General features: G+C 41.1%; 3 protein-coding genes across 4 annotated transcripts in view; 2 read left to right on the plus strand and 1 right to left on the minus strand.

The window, feature by feature from the left end:
* Nucleotides 1-8,396, plus strand: part of si:dkey-182i3.10 (zinc finger protein 850) — a 14,229-nt gene extending 5,833 nt beyond the window's left edge. Inside the window, exons 5-12 of the mRNA XM_034867797.1 lie at nucleotides 1,079-1,246; nucleotides 2,196-2,294; nucleotides 2,885-3,101; nucleotides 3,540-3,610; nucleotides 4,097-4,222; nucleotides 4,764-5,049; nucleotides 6,188-6,939; nucleotides 8,020-8,396. Of these exons, the coding sequence (XP_034723688.1) occupies nucleotides 1,079-1,246; nucleotides 2,196-2,294; nucleotides 2,885-3,101; nucleotides 3,540-3,610; nucleotides 4,097-4,222; nucleotides 4,764-5,049; nucleotides 6,188-6,939; nucleotides 8,020-8,286 (1,986 nt within the window). The 3' untranslated portion in view covers nucleotides 8,287-8,396. The remainder of the gene's footprint in view (nucleotides 1-1,078; nucleotides 1,247-2,195; nucleotides 2,295-2,884; nucleotides 3,102-3,539; nucleotides 3,611-4,096; nucleotides 4,223-4,763; nucleotides 5,050-6,187; nucleotides 6,940-8,019) is intronic.
* Nucleotides 8,397-9,648: 1,252 nt separating this feature from the next.
* On the minus strand, nucleotides 9,649-13,122 carry si:dkey-182i3.11 (leucine-rich repeat-containing protein 15). Its single transcript, XM_034867964.1, has 3 exons — nucleotides 13,086-13,122; nucleotides 12,157-12,384; nucleotides 9,649-12,033 (listed from the first exon to the last, which is right to left on the minus strand). Exons 2-3 carry the CDS (start codon nucleotides 12,370-12,372, stop codon nucleotides 10,165-10,167), a joined length of 2,085 nt encoding a protein of 694 aa, XP_034723855.1. The 5' UTR covers nucleotides 12,373-12,384; nucleotides 13,086-13,122; the 3' UTR covers nucleotides 9,649-10,164.
* A 6,298-nt stretch (nucleotides 13,123-19,420) lies between these two features.
* The window catches only part of mark4 (microtubule affinity regulating kinase 4), a 54,308-nt gene continuing 53,189 nt past the window's right edge, over nucleotides 19,421-20,539 (plus strand). For both annotated transcript variants that reach the window (XM_034866986.1, XM_034866987.1), the window contains exon 1: nucleotides 19,421-20,514. In XM_034866986.1, the coding sequence (XP_034722877.1) occupies nucleotides 20,467-20,514 (48 nt within the window). In that variant the 5' untranslated portion in view covers nucleotides 19,421-20,466. The remainder of the gene's footprint in view (nucleotides 20,515-20,539) is intronic.

Consider the following 20,539-nt stretch of genomic DNA (forward strand, 5'->3'; position numbering starts at 1 on the left):
CCCTAGAACACACTGTAAAAAACATCTCCTCACTATCCACGAGCTGCCTGGATCCAGAACACACTGTAAAACACGCGGTCTCTGTAGACAGCCCAGGGTCCACAAACAGCCAGAACAATAAACTGTGCCTTCCTGCACCACGAAGCTACACAAACATCGTTCTAGCCAATAACCGACAAGAAGGATTTGGGGGGGGTTAGTGCTCGGAAGCGTAGAAGGGAGGGGGAGCGGACGGGATGAGGAGGAGGGAGGGCCAAGCTAGTCTTGTTTTGTTTGAGAAACGTTGAACGTCAACATGAAGGAACATCACCTAACATCGCTGAGAGCACCTTTAATCACAAGTTTGGAGGTTTATTCTCTCCGCTTGTCAAAGGGCCCTTGAGCTGGACACTGAACCCCAACTTTCTCCCGTATGAATGTCCATGTTTGCTTTGCCATTAAACTAGTTCAGGACTCTTATGACTACTCTGTGAAGATTGGCTGCTTTTCCTTTTAATTCAGTTAAATTTTATTTATATAGCACTAAATCACACCAACAGTTATCTCATTGCTCTTTCCATAAAGAGCAGGCCTAGACCGTACTCTGTGATGTTATTCTTAACATCATTAATCATTTAAATGTACAAACTATTAAAAAAAGCAATCAATTAATCAAGATAATACTCAGCACATTAATCCATAAAGAAAATAGTCATTAGTTAATAGTTCAAAATGAGCTTCAGCCCAACCAACTGCAACAGTAAATCCTGCTTTTACATGAATGCATGTCCAATAAAAATAATAATCAGATGATGTCATGTCAACATCTCAGAGTGTTGCACCACTGTTACCTAAGGTTATAGGTGAGTGTGGAGACCGAATAGGACAAAAGATCATTTTTACTAACTAAACCGTCTCTGAAAGGGCCCAGGACCGATGCTTTTATTTTGAAGAACATGAACTGGGAAGAGGAAGTCGGTGTCCGTGTTGTGAGTGGCTGGAGTTTGTCTTTTCACCATTGCGACAATGTTGTAGCAGCAAATGCTAATTTTGTTGTTGTAATATTTTAGCACCAACTGTTAGTTAGCTGAACTAGTGAGTAGTCCGAATGTCCGACTTCGAGGGGCAGGTGGGCTCCATTGTGGAGTTAATGGTGAATGCGACCGTCACAGAACTGACCAAAGTTATCGGCGGCTCCTCGTCAACACCTCCAGGAGAGTCAACATCATGTACGACTGAAAACGTTAACGGCTCTTTGGATGAGAAGGTGGGTTGGACTGGTGGTCACTGTGTTTGTGTGTGTGTGTGTGTGTGTGTGTACACGTCGGTACATCCTCTCCTGTTGGGGCTCCCTCCTTCTCTGGCGTCTCAACGACCAGCTGAACATAGAAATAGAACAGCTAAACTTAAATAACCACTTAATGAGTGCTCTGCTGACTGTAGCGCGTATTACGAATACATCCATGATTACGACTTAAATTAAATAAATAAAAATGTATAGCTCTGGTTGGTCAACAACCAAGAAGAATCCATCTTTGATCGCCATTTTGAGTTGGACGGCAAGCCCAGGCCTATCTATCTGCTGTATGTCTAGAAGCCTTTCAGCTACAGGTTTCACTCAGTAACGTAGACGCTACGTACAGCATCGTGGTCAAGTCATCAGTCGCCAATAAAAAAAAGAAAGAAGATAGCGTCTGTGATCATCTTAAGGCCAACAAAGATGTCTGACTGGAATGCAGTCATTATGTAGCTAAAATATATTTATATGTAGTTATGTATCAAAATCTTGCGAAAGAAAGTAACCATATATATTATTTAAGTAGCAGTACCACAATCTAGAAAGAAGTCCTGCATTCAAAATCTTATTAATCTATTATGAAACTATGACTGATCTATTATTAATCTGTGTCTGCAAAGTTAACAAAGACATGTAGTGGAGCCTTTGTTTCACCTCCTACACTGTAGTGGAGTAGAAAGTAGTAGAATATGAAAATATTCCTTGAGTTACTTCCTTGAGTTACTACTGCTGTACTGCAAATAGGAACACGATCATCATAATAGAGCCCTTGTGATTTTAAGAATATAAGCTCCTGCTCTTTTTTACAAGTATTACTCTTCCTGATTATGTGAAACCGTTGATTCCTTTATTTCACCCTTTGCTGTGCCATCTGATTAAGAATGAAGTGTGTAACAGAGGTCTGTGTTGTTCCCATCAGCTGATCCATTTCAGCGTCTTCATGACGTCTTTGGCTCGAGAAGCCGTGGAGAAGATCTGCCAGCTTTTCCTCGATTGTTCCTGTGTGCTGCAGTTACAAGTACGTCACTTCAATGCATTGGTGTTAGTGTTGTGTTGCAGCCGTCTCTGGAAAATCAATCTTATCTATTATTAATATCAGGAAAACTGTGATGTTATATCAGGATTTCTATCACAGCATATTTTCCAAAGTTTCAAATTTATGTTTGTTACACAAAAATAATGAGAGATCTGTTTGTACATGGCATGCAGTAAAACATTTCAAGGTATTTCCTACTATTTTCTCAAATGTCACATGCAGAAGAAGTAATCTCAACAACATTAATGGAATTTATGTCTTCCTATGAAGACTTAAGATGAAGACGTCCTAGGGCTGCAACTGACAATTTATTAAATGATTTTATAATTTTACCAAGCTTTTTCCCTCTTTGATATGTGTGAAAGTATTGAAAGATTTCCATTACGATATCCTACAGTCCTTCAAATTGCTTATTACTTAGGACTCATGAGTCCAAAACCCCAAAATATCACTGTAATGTAAATTCTAATATTTGAGATATGGGTCGCCATATTGCCCCACCTTAGTACAGAACTAGAGGGATCCAAAATCCTCACATTCTCCATTTGTCATGATTTCAAAACACTTTGTAGGCGACACAGGGCGTTGCTGAGATTGAGGAGCTGAGGAGGAGACTGGAGGTGGCGGAGACGGAGCTGAAGCTGGTGCTGGAGGGCAGCGGAGGCCAGAACCAAGCAGAGGAGCTGACGGAGGGAAGCAGCGGAGAGAAGGAGGGTCCGACGGCTTCAACCGTGGGAGCAGAAGGAGAGACTGTCCCGAGCCAGCGCTCAAGCAGGAAGAGTCGCAGAGGTGAGAGATCATCCTTTCACTGTGTTGTTTTTCTTAAACTGCTCATATAATGCTGTTTGACTGTTTCCTTTTCCTTTTTATTGTGTTTTTTATATATACACTGTTGACAAACTGCTCCAAACCGCTCTATTGTAGTACAGCCGTTTACTTCCGTGACGACCATACGTCACTTTGTAACCACCGTTATAATGCTCACCTAGCTGCTAGCGTGGCACGCCCTCATACTCTGCTTCTGACTGGCTAGTAGTCCTTACCTAGCTACTGCGCATGTGCGACTCCCATCAAAGATGGAACAGAAGTCAGATGCCTCACTCTGTAGCTAAAACATAGAGCTCAAAGCACAGGGTGAAAAGAGGAGTTGCAGCAATGTGCAGTATCACAAAAATATGTTTAAAAAAATAAATAAAACCACATAAACCGCTTTCTGAATTTTTACAGTTGTGGCTAGCGGGGTTGCTGGAGTGAAGAGATCGCCTATAATTCACCTGTGGAAAGTCAGAAGTTATGAGGTAAAATCCTGTCTTCTCTTATTTAGATGTTCTGATATCATTTAAAGGTCCCATGACATGGTGCACTTTGGATCCATATATTGGATATATGGATTTATATAGACCTTAGCGGTCCCCTAATACTGTATCTAAGGTCTCTTTCCCAAAGTTCAGCCTTGGTGCAGAATTACAGCCACTAGAAAGGGGAGGCAACAAGACTCCAGATTGGCCCATCCAAGCTTTCATTTTCTCAAAGGCAGAGCAGGATACCCAGGGCTTGGTTTACATCTGTGGCCATTTCTAGCCACTGGGGGACCATAGGCAGGCTGAGGGAACGCATATTAATGTAAAAAAAAAAAAAAAAAAGGGAAATTTTTATGCCATGGGACCTTTTAATAATGTAAATGATTGAATCTGAATAATTTTAACGGAACCCATCACTGCCTTAGTCTACCCCCCCAGGCACAATGTCTTGACTCTCTCTCTCTCTCTCTCTACTTCTCTCAGGAAAACGTCCAACCTGTGATAATAAAGGAAGAAGAATTGGAGGCGTTTGCTGACCAGGCGTTCTCTGATTCGGGTCAGAACACACATGACCTAGGCCTGAACGATGATGACGACCCAGACTACCAGGTGGATTTCCCAATTCATTTTCTTGTTTGTGTCCTCCTTTTATTACGTCAAGAATTCAGCATACAATACAGTACATGGTCCATCCATTCACAATTAACCCTCTGCGGGCTAGGAGCATTTTCACAGATCTTCTTCAATTTTTTATAGAGCAATAGGTAAAGAGATAAGTTGGCGCTAAAGCTGAAATGCTTTTTGAAATTCCTCAAATCTCTTTTTGAAAAAAAAATCTTAACTTATGATGTGTTGTACAAATTGCTTTGGTGCTTGAAATGAGTTTACCCAAATCTTAGGTAATATATGTTTAAAATAGTAAATAAATGTCTGAAATTGCTTGGACTTGCCGGTGTGTCTTTTGTCCTCAGAGGGTTAATGCTGTTTTATATGTTAGAGTGAGTGTTGAGGCCTGACTGTTAAGCATGTGATGAACTACACCAGTTAATGGTAATTTCTGCATTTTGGCCAGTGTATGCAGCCCCCTGAAAACAAGAAAAAACAACCGAGTGAGGAGGAAATTAATTGTTCAATGCAATTGTTCTGTTAGTTGGAGCCAGAGGATTCAGACGACGGTGACCCAGGATTCACTACAAGACCTGAACGTGTTGTGAAGCCCAAGGCCCATCGAGGTCGTTCAAAGAAGGAGGGTCAGAGTCAGAACCAGCAGCCTCTGAGCTGCAAACACTGCAAGAAAACCTTCACCAAGCTTCTGCAGCTCAAAGCCCACGAGGCCGTGCACGGGGCCAACACTGAGAAGGCCTTCCACTGCTCTCAGTGTGGAAGAGGCTTTTCAATCCAGCGAAGCCTCAACGCACACATGCTGCTTCATACTGGTAAGTGTGGTAATACGGTACTGGGGGAGGGGGGGGCCTTAAGGACTCCACAAGAAGCTGACAAACCAACAGCCCTGATATTGCCTAAAACGACTCAAACTGATAGATTGATTATCAAAATATTTGGCAAATAATGTAATGGCTGACAACTAGTTGATTAATCTTTGGTTCTTTAATAATGTCAAGGAAAATCCATATAAACGTCCACAGGAAACATATTTACACATCCTGCAGACACCTGATGAATGTCGTCCAGTATTCATTAGTCTATATCCACAAAATTCCACCTCCGGGATTGCTCTGTTGTTGCCGGAAATTCCGCTAGATTTCACTCTTTTCAGCTTGATGTCCTGTACTTACTTTGTTTGTGTTGGAATTTTAAACTCCGGTGGATTTCTGAGGACTATGGTTAACTGCTCCTCAGATCTCTGCAGGGTAAATCCAGACAGCTAGCATCTGTCCAATCAGAGTTTTCTGTTGCACTACCAAACTAAAACAACTTTTTAACGTACACGTTCCACCAAAACAAGTTCCCTCCGAGCCTATTTTGCAGAGCCACCACAACTTTTCTCCGGTGCTTGGCACCGCCCAAGACAATTGTGATTGGTTTAAAGAAATGCCAATAAACCTCCGAGCACGTTTACCTCCCATTCCTGAATGCTGTGTGGAATAGCCAGACCCTCCTCCAGCGCACTTTGGAGGAGGGTCTGGCAAAGTGAGACTAAGAGCCTAAACTAAAACCGAAACAATGAGCTAAAAGCATGGATGTATTATATTAACTGGATACTGGATCCCAAAATGGCGGCTATTCCGTTCAATGGAGTTGCTCCCCTGGAGCATATGCTAAAAATACGTTTCTAACGTCCAGGTTTACTTCCTTGATATGCGCCCCACTGAATATGTGCAGTATTTTTTCCTGCTGGCCTGGCTAAAAGTGTCAGAAAAGCTCAGTAGAGCTGCAGAATTGTCTTTGTGTTTGATAGTGCAAGAAACCTATTTCACATTACATCTAGTCAATTGATTCATGATCATTCAAAGTGTTTATTAGGGGATCTTTGAGAAGCATATGCACTTTTTAGTATGCTATATTCTGTAACCCAGATATTATGTTACTTTAACCCATTTGTCCCATATACAGGTGAGAGACCACACACCTGTGATGTTTGTGGAAAGGGTTTCACCCTGAAGCAGCTGCTGAGGAACCACCAGCGTCTCCATGCTGAGGTCCGGCCGTTTCACTGTGAAGTGTGCGGAAAGAGTTTCTACCGAGCCCACGGCCTCAAAATGCATCAGATGGTCCATACGGGAGAGCGGGCCTATAACTGCAAGTACTGCAAGAAAAGCTTCACGATTCAAGGTAACCTGCAGCGCCACCTGCGCATACACACGGGGGAAAAGCCGTTCAGGTGCGAGACTTGTGGCAAAAGCTTCAACCAGGCGGACACTCTGAAAGGCCATAAGCGCATACACAGCGGTGAGCGTCCCTTCAGCTGCGAGACCTGCGGTAAAGGTTTCATCCAGAAGAGTGCCTTGAAGATGCACCAGAAGATTCACTCAGGCGAGGACCCGCTGGCGAGCGTAACCTGCGTAGCGTGCGGCACTACGATGGCCTGCGTCAACTCGCTTCGTAAACACATCCAGACGCATGCGGCGACCATCCCGTGTACGTGTGTGCTCTGCGGCCGGCGGCTCAACTCAATCACCGACCTGCGCTCGCACCAGCAGCACCACACAGTGGACAGGCCGCACAGCTGCGGGCTCTGCGGCAAGAGTTTCAAGTCGGCCAGTTACCTGAAGATTCACCTGAAGGCGCACAGCGGGGAGAAGCCCTTCTCCTGCGACATCTGCGGCCGCTCATTTACACAGCACAGCAGCCTGAAGTCCCATCAGGTAGGTTCTTTGTGATGGAAAGGTTCAACAGTGAAGTTATAAAGATATCCTCATCCCTTTCTTTAGCTGTGTTTGACATAAAAACAGAATTGTGTTGCTGATCTGAAGTAAGATCCATGTTTTAGCATCTCACAAAAAAAGCCGGGACTAATTTCCTAAAAATCTGAATTAGACAAGACTATTAGTAAGACCTACATTTTGAAAATGATGGATTGGTTGTTCGGTTTTGGTAAAACAGCATCTACCCCAACAGATACTTTATGGAATAAAAAAGGAGGGCTCACAGACCTCATGCTATGACACAGAAAAACCTCAGTGCTGCTGACCATAGAAACACATTTTCATTTCTATGGGGTTGACACTGCTCTTCTGTCTGGTTTACAGATGCAACAGAGCACACTTTCTGTTACCATTGAACAGGGATGCTGGTTAAATAAATTAATAACAAAAACACTGACGTTGTTTGTGAACAAGAGTTGTGTTAATTCCCTTTTGTAGGTGACAGACAGGCAGTAATAAAGTGCCTTTATCACGCAGAAAAGAGCTAGATAATATCTTTTCGTTCTCTTCAGGACTTCTTCATGCTTAACCCTCCTGTTGTCCTCGGGTCAAATTTGACACATTTTCAAAAAGTTTGTATATTAGAAATTTAAGCTTCTTTCGACCAAATTGTCAAAGAAAATGTGGGTGGTTCCATACAACTATTACTCTGCACAAGGAAAATAAATGATCAGTTTAATACTTTCATGAATTTGGGTGTCGGGAAAAGCTTCCAAAGCATTGGAAAAGGCGACCAAACACTTGAAACAAAGTGGCAACAATGTTAGGAAAAGTGAGCGTGTGTCAAATAAAGAACAACAAAATGTTGAAAAGTTTGAATTTAAGATTTTGACCCAGAAAAACAAAAAGGTGCATGGGTGACAGGAAGACAACACAAGGGTTAAGTAAGAGGTTTAGAGTAAGACTAGGGAACATTTCTCGCATGTGGCCCAGTGTGGTGTTAGGTCTTCAATTTAATCCTACATATGAACAGGACTTCACTTAACAGTTGTTGTTTTTTTGTTACCTTTCTCTCCAAAGACTGTCCACACAGGGCAGAAACCGTTCCGCTGTGCCACGTGCGGAAAATGCTTCAGCAACTCCGGAAACCTGAACAGACACCAGCGGATCCACACTGGGGAGAAGCCTTTCAGCTGCGAGACGTGCGGACGCAGCTTCAACCAGGGCAACAGCCTGAAAGCCCATCAGCAGATACACACCGGGGAGAAACAGTTCATGTGCGACAAGTGTGGGAAGAATTTCTCCTACCTGAGGAACTTGAAGGACCACAAGTGTTTTTATGTCTGAAGCAAAACTCTGTCAGCCCTGGTGACTGAGCGGCTGACGTTAGGTTTTCTTGTACCTGTTGAGGAATAAATGAGTGGATATAGATAATAAAAGAAGACTTTGCTGTGAAAGTGCGTTTGGTGATTCTGAAGTTGGGTTTTTATTGGGTTTACAGCAACAACATTCCAGTATATACAGCCATCTTATAGTTAAACACTTCAGTGCTGCTGTAAGTAATATATTTAAAAGATAATTCTCCGACCTTCCATTTAATCCTTTAGGCTTCAGTCCTCATAGAGCCACAGTAGGATGTCGGTGGGTTTGGCAGATTTAACTAGTTTTACTGTGAACCTGGTGGGATAGATGCAGTGTGGGGTTGAGATTAGTGAACAAATAAATGAACAACTTTTAGATGAAGTTAATAAAAGTCTTAGGTAAGAAGAACCCTTTATTATGTTTAAAGTTTACGGCATTTACCTGAATGCATTTATTAATGGTTAATCAGCTTCTGGAGTGCATTTATTTTCTTGTTTCATTTGATATCCAATAGATAAATAAAATACAACTAAGACATTTCATTAGAAGAGCCTATGAGTTCACTAACAATACCCAAACCATTATTTGTGAAAAACTTCCATTTCTAACTATGATACTCTTATTTAGTATTTGGTATTTGTCTACTTTGTGAATGTGAAAGTCAGACAGATAAACATTGAAATCTAAATCTTGTGGGTTTTTTTTATTTTATTGACCTTTATAATGCAATGGAAGATTTAAATAGCTTAAAATCTCTTCTTTTTGACTGGTATACTGTCAAAATCAAATGCAGACACAAACACATCAAATTCACAAACCCATCACCAGTTGTCATGCCAGTTTCCCAGTATTTATGAAAACACGCTCAACCCTGGCAGCCTAAAAGTAATGCTAAATATCAGCTATATGCAAAACCAGGAGCTGATGCTAATCACTGGGCTAGAGTGTATTTTGAGGTTTACGAAAAGTAATACTGTATGTACCAGGTTTTTGTGCTACCAATGTGTATTAGATCCCTTATCCCCACATTTGATGGTGAATTAAATCATTAAGTTTACAGTTTTGCAAGAACTCTCGTAATACAACTTTACACGTACATTTTTACTTAGACAATCTTTAAATGCACTTAAAGATATTCAAGCTTACAGTATTTTGTGATCATATTGCAAATACTTGACAAGTCAGAAAAAAATATATCTGGTGATCTGTTTTCAATGTCTAGTCTAAATTGTTTTCTCTTCTACAAAAAAAGCATACTTCTTTTGCCAAGATCATATTTCGAAGCTGCTTTTTTTCATCTGTGAAAACGTAGGTGTAAAAAAAAAAACATTTAAGAAAGTGAATCTATGTGGTTGTAATAGTCCTCTCGACCACAAGATGCTGAAGCACACCACTGCCCCATGTTCTCTTTGAAATAGGACTAAAACAGCAGATTAGCACTGATTACAATGCATGTCTATAGCCAATAGAAAGACATGACAGTAATGTTACATAACTTGCCAGCTCAATATGTACCTACCTTGTATTTAGAGTGCATGGAGAAATTAAAACTCACCTGGAAGAAAACACAAATGCTTTAAGACATATTTAGAACTCGGTTTAGTTATACACTTCAGCGTCTTGTGGCCGAAATTAGTCTTACAACATCAAACACTTAATGTGATCCTGACAAAAGCGTTTTCGCCAAATTAGAAAATGTGTAAGGAATTTAGAAAGATTGCCCTGGCATCTTTTCTTTAAATATGAACACTGGAGAGAAGAAGTATTTAGATCGGACTTAGAAAATGGATCACCGGATATTTTTACTTCTCACCTGCCTCTTACAAGTAAAGAGTAGAGAGCAGAAATTCCCCACAAAGGATGTCACAGTGGCCTGACAGCTATGCCATACATTGTGAGCAGAGTCAGCATTTCTAGAGGAAATAAAGTGGTTGAGCCACTTGCAGCACTTGTTATGCAATGAGCTTGTAACAACGGAGGAGACAGAGCTGCCTGAGAAAGTGTTGTATTCTCTGAAGAAGTAGAAGAGAAGGAGCAAACGGGCTGGTCTCTGAGCTTGTCTTTGTGCATGTTGACCCAGCTGCTGATGTAGAGAATATGTGCACAGGTGCAGTCCCATCTATTACCTGACAGATAGACAGCCCTAAGGTTTCTTAAAGGCTCCAGAGTCCCATTCTCTACTGCTCTAAGCTGGTTGGACTTTAAACTCAGTTTCTGAAGTTTTAAGAGTCCTTTAAACACACCAGGTTGCAGGTGATCCAACTTGTTTCCATCCAAGTGGAGTTCTGTTAGCTTTGGAAGTTGGGCAAAGAGCTGAGGGTGTAAACTACCCAGGCTGTTGTTCTTCAGCTGAAGCTTGTGGAGGTTGTGTAGGGGATAGAAAGTGTTAAAGGGGAGGTCATAGAGCTGATTGAAGCTCAGTCTGAGGTCTTTCAGGTTAGTCAACCCTACAAAGTCATCAGGAGACAGCTCTGAGATACGATTATAGTCCAGATCTAGTGTTTTAAGATGTAGTAGATTCACAAACAGGCTTGCAGGAAGGTTACCCATGTGGTTTCCATCAAGTTTTAACTTTTTCAAACCAATATTGTCTCTGAACTGGTCGGGGTGTAGAGAGGTGAGATGGTTGCGAGAGAGTATCAGTGAATGTACTCGCAACAAACCATGGAAGACTGAGGGATGTAGAGACTTGATATGGTTGTCATTGAGGTGTATCTTCGTGAGGACCTTCATCTCGGGGAAAAGACCTTTGGGAAGGTGCCTCAGAGCGTTGTACTCCAAATACAGGTTTTGCAGTGATTTAAGCCTGTTGAACAGAGCAGGTTGGAGCTCCCGGATGCTGTTGTTCGACAGCTGTAAGTCGATGAGTTTGGACAACGAATCGAAAACCCCCACTGGTACAACAGAGATCTGATTGCTGTCCAGCTGCAACTCTTGCAGGTTGTTCAAGTTACTGAATGCATCGAGAGGAAGAGATGCCAGCCTGTTCCTGCTTAAATCAAGTAATTCAAGGCTGATCAGGTCATTGAAGACTTTTGGGGGAAGAGAATCTATGAGGTTCAGACGGAGGTCCAGTGCAAGCAGCATGGTCAGGCCTCTGAGTGATCCCTCTGACAGAGTGGTCAGCTTGTTGTTGCTCAAGTCTAGATGCACCAATAGGCTCAATGAGGAGAAGCAATCCACTGGAAGGCTGATGATGCTGTTCTTCTGTAGAAACAGATAACTGAGCTTATTTAGAGCCCTCAATGCCTCAGCTGGAACAGTGACCAGCATGTTACCATTCAGGTTAAGCTGTTGGAGTCCTGTCAGTCCTTTGAAGCTGGATTTGCCCACATGTGTAATTCTGTTTCTGGACAGAACAAGGTTCTCCAACACGGTGGAGTTCTTGAAGACACCTTCCTCTATGTTTGTTATATTGTTGTGGCTAAGATGGAGGTCAGCGAGGGCGAAGGCTCCTTCCAATGCACCAACCTGTAACATTTGAATCTGGTTAAAGTTCACAAACAGCGTCTTCAGATTAGTTAATCCGTGGAGGAATCCAATGGGTAGATATTCGATCTGGTTCTCACTCAGGTCCAGTAAGGTGAGAGCGAGGCAGTTTAGGAACTGACCAGGGTGTAGCAACCTCAGGTCATTTTTGCGTAGGAAGAGCTTAGACAGCTTTGTCATATTGGGCCAAACTGGGTTGAGGGATAGGAAGACATCCAGCTGATTCATAGTCAGGTCCAGGACCTATAGAACATCCAGGGAGGAGAGAAGACTTGTGAAAGGTCGGTTATGTATAAGTCTTTAAAAATATCACACAAAAGGTCATATTATTAGTGTGAATTAATAAATAAAGTTTTCTCCTTTTACCTTTAGCCTCTCCAGCCCATGCTCGGGTATTTCCTGGATCTTATTGTGTGAGACATACAGCTGCTCTGTGCCTTCTGGCAGCTCAGGGATCTGGTCCAGTCCTTTCTCCGGACACACAACTTTGGTGAGGTTGTGGAGACATTCGCAGGTTGGAGGGCAGAGGTTAGACGGCCACACCATGAGGCTCAGGGCGGCCAGAGTTAAGGCTGTCAACATGGTCGGCTAAAGGTGAAAAACAAATATGGAGCATGGGAGAGTTAAAACACTACAATATTCTTCCATTCTGAAGTGTTTTATAAACCCCAACAAATACTCATTTGAGATCATGGTATTTAATAAAAAATATAATTTCAAGTTTGTGTTGGTTTTGGAGAACAAGATATTAAAATGGAAATTAAGTATATTAGTCATCCCTTTTAATCACAGTTACAAATCCCAGTACAACCAATATATGTTTCTGTATACCCAGCAGTATTCTCTAGAGTAGTTATACCTTGTATTCTAAATCATTTTTGTGTTAATGTTGCATGTTTTATTCCTTAAACAATCATAACCAGAACCATTTCCTGAATTTCCTTTCAATGAATTAAGAAAGGTTTATCTTATTTCATAATTTGCTGATTTGTGAGCACTTCAATTTAGTTCAATAAAAAGAGAAATTAACATTATATTTCTGAATATAAATATTTTAATAATACCTTGATTTATTCTAATTAGTTCTTCTCAAAGAGTTTCTTTTTTTGTAGGCATATTGTATACTTTTTCAGACATTCTCGGAAAATTGTATAAGTTACATTTTAAATAGCTTCAAGATTTATATCTTGGGGTTTGGTCAGGTAGGTATAAAGGTACAATTATTTATTCTGTAAATTGTGTTCAAGTGTTACTTTTGTTAGACCATTGTAATTGCTTTTAAATTAAAAACTTACCGCTGGCGTGAAGGAAGTGCTTGAAGTTGTTTTGCTGAAAGCCAACTTTGCAGACTGTCTTTATGCTTGACTGTAGAGGATGAGGAAGGCGTGGTTATGGGACTTTTCTTAGAACGACAAACGAAATTCGGTCAAACCAATGTGGTAACTGCACAGTTTCCTATCATGAATATACTAAAAACTCCCCACTGCACACAGACAAACCATAAAATAGATCCATCAATTTACGTATGACTTATTTTTTCAGGGAAGTGCAGACTTAATTATGAAAGACGTATACAGCGGCCTGCTTTTTGATAATACGGACACATACCTCCATACACTTAATGGGTAATCTTATAAATACCTGGGGATTTAGTAAGGGGACAGTAAGGAAATAATAAAGATATAAATGGATTTCTTTTCAGAATACAGCGTGTTTCTGTCGAGGTCTTAAATTCACCCCACGTGTCCCTTAACTTTTTGGTCCCTGAGGGAAGGTTTGTCTCGCAGTAAAACATAACAGAGACCTAAAGCAACACTAGAGAACTGTTCCTGCTTCAGGCCCCCTACAGGAACAAGGACCTTACATTCCAGGAATTCCATGTGTTTCACACTCTACGCATGAGTGGCAATATCCTTTTATAATAACATTAACGTCATACAGGCAGGCTTAGTAGGTTTTTTCTTTGATTAAAATTAAACAAAATGGAAATGAATACAAACGTCCTCTCATTTCATCCCCACTGTGTTCAGACTTCAGAGATAATAAAAACAGTTGTGTTGACGCTAAAAAACCTGTAAAGGCCTACTTTCTTTCCCACACACAAAAAATTGACCAGGAATAAATAAGGGAATCGATAAAGAATCTGACCGATAAGCAGGAATTGATAATGACATTGGTATTAATACAATCACATCCAGTTCCATCCCTAGTCCTCAGATGGCTCAGCATGAGGCCCTGGTGCGATCAATCCCTGCATACGTGCAGAAAAGCAACAGAAACAACATCGCCTCCCTTCCTTTTCCATAGCCCATTAGATTGTATTGACGATTCCACAACCAGAGGTTTTGTTGCCCTCTAATTGGTTTATTCACAGCTGACCAGGCAGTGATGCTCATGATGCTATACATGGTGTACTCTGTAACACAGTGTTCAGAGCTGCCAATGGAAATATGGACTTCTGCTCTGGTTGTTCTTTCCACCATCGATTCTCTCTGCATTTCCGCAGCAGCACTCTGCGCCCCTGGTTAAACCTCTCTCTTTCTCTGCCGCTGTTCTCCGAGCAGTAACAGTGAATCTACCCGGTTGTTGCTCAACTGCTTGTTCAAGTGTCAGTCTCTCAGTCTTTGGGGGTTCAGGTCACTGAAGGTCTCAGTCATAACCAGGAAGTAGGGGTGCCAGGGAAGGATGAGGCCCTGGATTCGTTCCAACAGGTCCAGATCAGTCCAGGTAAGACGTCTAATTTGTAATTTAGTCATGAGTAAAACAAGTCACAAATACATAAATCCACTGATGCATGTTTTCAAGGGTGAATAAGGTGATAATTAAATGTAACTAATATATATCACTATGTAATTAACCCAGTTGATTACTGACATTAAGATAATTATTTTCTGTAGGACAAGTTTTTGGTAATTGCATGTTTAAATATGCAAATGAAGTGTCTCTTTTTAAATTAGCACAAATTTGCATACATTTTCAGAACAGAAATCTGTACATTGGATATAGCCAGGTTCACAATTCTTGTTTTGTGTTATTGACAGAGTCAAAGGTTTTTACAGAGGCAATTCTGGATATACAGTATGTATATATTTTTAGCACTCAATAAAAAAAGAAAATCAATTTTTACCATGTTTTAAGGATTAAAATGTTGTGTAAAACGTATAAGAATGAAGGTTTGGAGATTTCTGGTTCACAGTATGAGAAAAACTCATTTTGAGAAAACAGCCTTTTAAGATATGTATTGTAAGTTGATGAATTACATAAAGAATGGCACAAGCTGAGGAAGCGTCCGTTGTGTGGCAATTTATGTTATCAAATTGGAGTGCTGTCCTAGATTTATTACTGAATTACATTAGGACTATTAATATTTTCTTAAGTTTTCTGAAATGTTATGTTTAAATACGCACATGAGGGGCAAGCGGCTGCGACTAAGATGTCTACTCTACAGAGGAGGAGAGAGGATGGTGGCCTTTCAGTTCCCAACTTTAAACATTATTTCTGGTCTCACTTGGTTCAGCCCACATGTCTGTTTGCTGGCATATCTTAGAAAATGCTATGATAGAGCCTTGGTCACTCTATGACCTTCTTTTTGCCAATATTTCTAACCGACAGTGCCAGCTACGCATTGGCCCCTTTATCTCTCATCTTATCAAAACTTGGAGATTGGCTGAGACATACTGCCATGTAGCTTGTAACTGGCACACTTCCCCCCCATTATTCAATAATACAGCACTCCTGATTGGTGGGAGGCCGATTACAGCTCCACAATGGGAAGAAAAGGGAGTTCATCGTCTAAAAGACATTTTTGGCGAGGTTGGCTCGTTACCTTCTCTGACTTACAAAATTCATTCACTCTGCCACCCTCCTCTTTTTTCTTTTACCTTCAGTTAAGGTCGGCACTCAAGGCATACAGACGCCTTTACTATTCATCCTATTCGGAAGTTATTTACTGTGCAGACTGACCCCTGTGGTATGGAATTGAGGCTATATCAGTTCTTAGTGATATCTGGCCGTTCTGCTCTTCCTATTGAGAGGATCTGGGGACACGATTGCCCAGGACTGGTTGTTGATCTTGACTGGCATGATGTATGGTCCAACATCACAGAAGTGTCTCACAATCCAAACCATCAGCAGATTCACAACAATTTCATTTATAGAACATATCTCACCCCCCTGAAAATGATACAGATGAAAGTATTTAACAGCCTTTTATGCACTTTCTGCCCATTAAAAGCTCAAGGTACATATTGTCACATGGTCTGGTAGTGCTCTCCCATTGGTCAGTTCTGGAACAATATTGCATCCAAAATGTCTGCCTTGTTTAATGCTACTTTGCCTGTTACTGTCAATGTATTATGTATAATTTGTAAGGATGTTACTCTTTCTGTTGCGTTCTTTTTGTGTCTAAATTAATCAAAATGATGCTCCAACGCACATGTTTTCTAGGTTTATAGTTGTGCTTTTGACAGAATGTAGCGGATGGTTTACATTTTACTGTCCCAAATTTATAAACTGCACAGGACATATTCATGAAATCAAAAGTTTTAGTCATGAAATTACATTTTCTGGGCTTTGGTGCAATGAAATGATCTCATGAAATGATCAATGAAAAGTCAGTGATCAGCCTCAGCTTCAAGAGTCCCGGGTTTTGCTCAAGGACACTTCATCAGGGCAGATACATGCCATGTGGAGTCGATCCTTATATGTTCTTTTTAAATCTTTGGATTGTTTAAATCTCTTTTTCTGTCATTTCCGTTTTTCAATATGTAACTTGCAAACCTCAAATTGTAAAAATGTTATCAGTAGCTCCAACATGAGATAAATACCACTGTGTTGTTAATGCTTCCAATTGGGCCTGCTGTTTAAAGGCTCCTCTGAGTTGTGAATACGTGTTGGTTGAATTGTCTTTAATGCGCTGAATTGTAATCCTGAAGTCAACAAACACAGATGAGGCAGATTTCCTAGTAGGGGGTATCAACAAACTATACAAGCATGTATCTCACACACACACACACACACACACACAGCATGACTGTGTGAATGGAGTGATTCCCTGACCACAGACAGTTATCATTCACGTTGTTTTGCATGTTAGAGGCTGTGTCCTTTCCATTGTGACAGACTCCAGTGTCCTGCTTCTGTAAACCTTTGGACTTTGGAGAACACTAGTAGTTCTAAGTAGGATGAACCTTGGCCTCAAAGTCTACAGAGGGTCCTTCCCAGTGCTTCCTCAAGGTGCCCACCTGACCGGCATCATGGTGGATTACCGAACGGGCCTATCAGGCCTAGGGCTCCGGGGCCCCTAAACCAGAGCCTCTGCAAGAAGTGCAGAAGTTGTGCAATTATTTTAATTTTGATCACAATCATGATTCAAATGTCAGTGACAGTCACAAAAACAATGTATTAAGGAAAATAATTATGGTTTCAACCACGTCGGCATTACTAATCTTCACTGAACAATTACGTGACTCTCTTAATAGAGGTCACATCACTGGAGCTATTCTTATTGATTTTCGTAAAGCCTTGGACAGGGTGAACCATCAGTTCTTGCTTAACAAACTTTACTCATTTAAATTGTCTTCATCAGTGAGAGAAATGCCTTCTTCCTACATGGCGAACAGGTTGCAAGCTGTCAAAATTAATCATGCAACATCCCAACCTTTAGACTGTGATATGGGCATTCAACAAGGCATTGCTGAATGCGCATTTTTCGACCCTTACTTTTCCTTTTATACGTCAATAATCTCCTTCAAGTGTGTAAACACTCAAAATGCTTACTGTATGCTGATGATACTGCGATTGTTCTCTCTGACTCAAATCCTGATGTCAAACACTCCAAACTGTCAGCTGATCTTCACTCTTACATGACTGGTTGAAAAAGAACCACTTGACCATCAATGTAAAGAAAACTGAATGTATGTATGATCACTCACCCAGAAAAAGTCTTGTCTTGGTGTGCTACTTGATTCACACCTTACAAACACATTTCTAACTTAACAAAAAATCTGAATCAGAAACTTTATATTCATAACATTATTAGCTCTTATCTTTCCTTTTCTGATTTTGAAACCTACCTACATGCAATTTTGTTTCCAACAATGTCCTACTGTCTTCCAATCTGGTCTCTTACCATTAAGGAAATGACTGAACCAATAGCACTACTATACAATCGAGCTCTCAAGATCCACAGTAATCTTCCAAAGTGATCTCACCATTGCATTAACCTCACACCGCTCTGATTTAGCAGAACTACATATACAGCCACACTGTTGCATTTTATTGTCAGATTCAAAATGGCACTTCTCCCGACACACATCATGAGACCAGAATGCCTCCCTAGGTCAGTCTTACAGGCATTCATTCCACTCCCACTCATAAATTTGGATGACATTCCCCTTCACAACAAAACACGGCTGTCAATCACAAATTCCAAAAGGCATATAAACTGTTCCTTCTCAACAGTTACACTTGCACACATTGATTGATTCCTGTCCTCTTCTGCCGTAATTATGTTCAATGTTCCAATGTTTCTGCAGAACAGGAACCTGCTGGAAACTATTTTTTAATCTGAGTCATTCACGTATATGTTGTAACTTAATTTTACTTTTAACTTTCCTGTGTAATAAATGAAATGAAATATAACATTGGCCTGCAGACCAATCTACAGCTGCATGGCCAAACTGAATATTTAATAGTTAATTGTAACTTAATTTTACCTTGAACTTTCCTGTGTAATAAATGAAATGAAATATAACATCGGCCTGCAGACCAATCTGCAGCTGCATGGCCAAACTGAATATTTCCTGGAGGGCAACATGGGATATTTTAGCGCTGAGTATGTTCCCTTTTAAACAATGCTCTTTGATGTATTTGTTGCACGCCAATTAACCTACATTTTGATTTAACATTTTGATTTTGTTAACGTACACAATGCTTTTATTGAGTGTACCTGCGCTATAAATCATGTTGTTAGAAGAGATGTTAATTTATTTATAGTTATTGTGCTGCTTTGAGTACTTGTGATTTGACTGTCGGATGCAAGTCAGGGTACCTGACCTGCTTATAATTTATTAAAAGAACAAAGAAATGTATTAACAGTACGGCAATAGTGCCAATAGTGCAGAGTGAAAAGGGTGGTGGAATATATATGGAATGATCAATATAACAGGTTGCTTCATAAACATTATGCTGTCGCTAGGTGGATCATAGGACGGTACAGTATATACAACGTGCTTATATTTATATTTGATGGTGACGATTTTAACATATCTATATTTTTGGCCACCAGGAGGTGGTAACGATATATTAGTTGGACAAAGAATAAGGAGTTGAGTTGTTATCCAGAAAGTGAAAACAAGAGATTTGGCCTATAAAATAACAGAAGGACTTTGTTGCTGTTTATTGGTATGCAAACCCGTCTAAAAAGTAACACATCCTTAAGTTAATTGTGACATTACCTCATAAACAAGTGTTCGTTATGATTTGTGAAACTCGGAACACGGGGGGTTCTTGAAGGCAGCATGAACGACGGTGAGATAGACACATAGACAGTTAAAGAAATAGATAGAAAGGCGCGTGTCTGTGTGTGCGCATGCGCGGCCACCGAAGCAGCAGCAGCAGAAGCAGCCCTGCCTATTATTACCGCGGACGTCCTTCTCCCTCCCTCTTTCTCTTGTCACTGTGTTTTTCGGGAGGCGGAGGAAGGGTCCTATTTTCTTTCATCCTCTTCGCAGAAAAAAAACAAATGTTATGTTTCCGGGGAAACGCATAGCTTCGTGTTTCGCCCCTGCTCATCCGGGCGACTTTACATTCACCGCATAAACAGTTGGAACCAAACCGAATGAGAGGAGCTAAGGGCGGACTGGACTGAGAGGAAGAACCGGGGACTGACTTGAAGGCTGCACGTCCACCGCTTTCTTTAATTCAACCGCAATTTTCCATTGATTTTTCTTTCTTCCCATGGCTCCGTACGTTTCTTGACGCCTTGAAATGTGGTATGAAGCGTTTCCTGCTTCTGTTTCCGTTGCTATTACTCTGTGGGAGTCACCGCTTTGACGTTTGTCTCCCAGGAAAATCGTAGCATTTAACGTTAGCTAACAGGAAAACAAAAACTCTCCTTTTATCTTTTAACTCTCCTTCCCGCGGTGGTCGCACAGAGCCCACGGCTGTTTTCTCTTTTTTGACCCCCATCAGTTGCCTCAATGGTTGGGTTTTCTTTCCTTTCTCACCATAAGGCGGATGCAGCTGAAAGTAAACCGAGGACCACCGGGGTTGATTTATTAACGAGCCAGCCTGTGTCCACCGAAATGGTACGATAGCGTCTGGGAAGGATTGGGGGAAAGTGAGAAGCTAAGTTGGGGGTGGGGGGGGTCAGTCTGGGCTGTTTTTCCCCCTTCAGATGTGGCTGGGTTGGTACCGAAAACACCAGACAGACATGAGGTGGAAGTAGTTTGTTTTTGTACGCATTCATTTAAGCTGGATCACTGTCTTGGTGATCTGTGCTGCCTTCACGGACTGTGACAATGAGGATTGTATGAGAAGTGAGGCTGCTTTACTCTGGTGTGATTGACAGCCAGGCTAATCTGGGCTGATTTTTTTTTCAACCCAGTGTGAACACAAACCTACAGCCCATTTAGTAATTTTCTCTTGGACAACGAAGCGCACTCAGGGACGACAATGTCTTTACGCACGGCACTGCCTGGAAACGAGCGGAACCCGGACCATGTAAGTAGATAATTAAAAGCACAGT

This window comes from Etheostoma cragini, chromosome 3 (genome assembly GCF_013103735.1).
Source record: "Etheostoma cragini isolate CJK2018 chromosome 3, CSU_Ecrag_1.0, whole genome shotgun sequence".
Lineage (NCBI taxonomy): Eukaryota > Metazoa > Chordata > Actinopteri > Perciformes > Percidae > Etheostoma > Etheostoma cragini.

Bases quoted from the DNA above. Each gene is read 5' to 3' on its own strand.
- si:dkey-182i3.11 (XM_034867964.1), bottom strand. From the start codon at position 12,372: ATGTTGACAGCCTTAACTCTGGCCGCCCTGAGCCTCATGGTGTGGCCG. The intron at 12,034-12,156 runs GTAAAAGGAGAA...GATGTTCTATAG, and splicing joins ATGGGCTGGAGAGGCTAAAG to GTCCTGGACCTGACTATGAA.